At 42.0% G+C, this 2,858-nt stretch overlaps 1 protein-coding gene across 1 annotated transcript in view; it reads left to right on the top strand.

The window, feature by feature from the left end:
- Positions 1-253: 253 nt before the first annotated feature.
- The window catches only part of LOC101859471 (phosphoinositide 3-kinase adapter protein 1), a gene marked incomplete at its 5' end in the record, with an annotated part of 32,613 nt that continues 30,008 nt past the window's right edge, over positions 254-2,858 (top strand). Inside the window, 1 exon segment of the mRNA XM_005094859.3 lies at positions 254-1,105. Within this exon segment, the coding sequence (XP_005094916.2) occupies positions 266-1,105 (840 nt within the window).

The raw sequence follows: 2,858 nt of genomic DNA, 5'->3' as shown, positions 1-2,858 counted from the left end.
AGGGGGGGGGGGCGACAAAAACAGGGCTCTGAGCCACGTCCAGCTAGCACCACTATGTCTGCGTGTGAGACTGCAGGTTGATGACTACCTATTTTGTTATAAAATTCCACACTCTCTGAATGTAGTAACTTGGGGAATTATGTATAAATAATGCATAAAGCTATTTCGACCCTTTTCACTCACAGGGATAATTAAGAAAACCATCCCTTATCTTTCGTTGTGTGGTCAGTTTTTCCTTGTGTTTATCTCCACAGAAAACGAAAGTATGACGAGCAGCGACGATCACCTCCTGTTTCTGCATGCCCCAGACGGTGTTCAGTGGGCCAAGTTCTTGTCCAGCCGGTTGCAAGCCCCTGACTATGGTATCAAGAGTGTATTTCGTGAGATCAAAGAGCTACCCCCAGCGCCACCACCGCCGCCCCCTCCGCCACGAAGAAGTCCGTCAGAGAGGACGCCCAGCTTATCTTCTTCTAGCGCTGATACCAACAACAACGACAGCAACAGCAACAGCAACAGCAACGACGTTAATAACAGCTGTAGCGGGGGCCAGAAAATCACTGACGCTGACAGTAAGACAGACTCTAACAGCACTCATTGCAACAACAACAACAGCAGCAGCAGCAGCAACAAAAACAATAACGACGACAACAAAAATGAAAGCAGCGACAACAGCAATAAGAGCGGGACCAAAGGTTCCTCGTCAGACCATCCATCTTTTGCTCAAAGCATAGCAGACAGCCGGGCAACTGTCATTTTTCTAAGTCCTGAAATCATCGAAGACCCTTGTCCATTTCCGCTGGACGCAGCTTCCCTAAACCCCAAATCCACCGTGCTCCTTTTTCTGGGAGTCGAAATCGAGGAAGCGAGGACATATTTCGCTGCTGACAGTGACCATGTGTTCAAATGTCGTATATGTCTTATAGATGGTAGAGAGCCGTCTATCCTTGACGCTATGGTGCAAATTATTCATGCGTATGAAGACTGTGGTAGTGTCTTTGACGAGGACGATTACCAGGAGGAGAATAGCAATGATATTTACCACACACCACCCCAGCCGGTGAAGAAAAACCACGTGGAGAAAGTGTTTCCCAAAGTCTTGTCTCTGGTACGTGAAGCTGATATACCCAGTTTTCGGATGACTTTCGTCCGCATTTAGATGTTGTAGTTGTTGTTGCTGTTGTTGCTGTTGCTGTTGTTGTTGTTGTTGTTGTTGTTGTTGTTGTTGTTGTTGTTGTTGTTGTTGTTGTTGATGTTGTGTATGTATGTGTGTGTGTGTGTGTGTGTGTGTGTGTGTAGCAGTGTTTTGTAATTCTAGAGGGACTTGAGTGAGGAGTTTGGGTATGCACTTGGGGTAAGTGATTGGGACAGGTAGTTTTGGTAGTGTTCGTTTTTGTTTTTGTTTTGTTTTGTTTTTTGTCTAGTTGGTTGGTTGGGGTTTGCTTTGTTGTTTGTTTGGGGGGGTGGTGTTGTGGGAGGGGGGTAAATTTTAAAAATTGAAAATAAATGAACGTATCGAGAACCATCATTACGGCAACAAACTTCGACTTTGCCCATTTTGTCTTTCTTTTAAAGATAGATTCGACTCGGCGATAGACAGTGTTCGTCTTGACTTAGATCTAGAGAAGAAGAAGAAAAAGAAACCGTCTGACACTAGAACCATTCTACTTTTCTATCTGCCATTCTTTTCTCCGCGGACTCTCCTGACTTCCCACTCCTCGTGACTGCGCATAATCGCAGCGTGTAAGAAGTAAGAACAACAGACTGACGTCGTTATATTTGCTGATAAAAACGCTATTGTTTTCCCCCTCCTTTTAAGAATCCCGGGAACATTGTACTCCTTCACACTCCGCAGTTTGATACTGAGGTTGATGTTGGTTCCGCTTTCACCAGGTTGAGCGTTTTCCTAGGCAGTTTGGCGGCTTAAAGAAAATAGTAAATGTGTGTTGAGAAAACAGGCATTATCAAACAAAACCTTAATTAGCTTGCAGCCGATCCTTGAGGTAGTGTTGTTCATACAAAAGACAACAACATTGTAGGAGTGCTTTATGATAAGATATAACCTGCTCATCGTTGACAGACGTGAAAAATTTAACTACCTTGTTTTGTAGCATAGTTAAAATGGCGGTTGTAAAGAAACAACAGCGATTGTTATACTTAGCCACGGTATAATGCTTTAAGCCACAGTTCTAGGATACTAATGAATTGACATGGATCTCAAGATGAGTCATTATTACCTGAAACGGAATTTGCAACAAAAGAAGTAGTTGTATTGATGTGTATATAAAAAAGAAGAGCCTGGTTTCAAACAGTGTCTTTGTGTGAAGGCTAAACATAATATAGAATAATCATTAATAATAAAACTGAATCTGGTATTCATTGTGTTTGGGATTAACAGGTAAGAAGGAATGGTATCTTTGCCGGAAAGGTTTAAGTGTTGGTTCTAGACCTAGAAAATTAAAATTATGATATTTAAGAGTATAAAGACAATTTTATTTGCCTGGTGGTTAAAGGACAAACACTCTTGATTCGACCCAGATAGACATCGAGGGCCTATAAAATAGATGTATTTGCATGCTCTACTTAGGCACCCCGGTGCTTTGTCTTGTAAACCACTCGGAACCATTCTTCAACTTGATCCGTAGTCTTATATAGGGCAAGCTATTTGCTTTATGAATTATAATCGGAGTCTGGATTCCTCGTAAGTTTATATACTTCGATAGTTTACTTATGATAATATAGAGACCGTTCTATTATTTAGTTACTTTTGTGATATTACAAAGACATGGAAAGAGGGGTGTGCTTATGAGTGTGTGTGTTTGTGTGTGTGTGTTTGTGTGTGTGTGTGTGTGTCTGTGTGT

This window comes from Aplysia californica, unplaced genomic scaffold, assembly GCF_000002075.1.
Source record: "Aplysia californica isolate F4 #8 unplaced genomic scaffold, AplCal3.0 scaffold00090, whole genome shotgun sequence".
NCBI classification, from domain to species: domain Eukaryota; kingdom Metazoa; phylum Mollusca; class Gastropoda; order Aplysiida; family Aplysiidae; genus Aplysia; species Aplysia californica.
The sequence above is the reverse complement of the archived record's forward strand: the minus strand, read 5'-3'. Positions and strand labels throughout refer to the sequence as shown.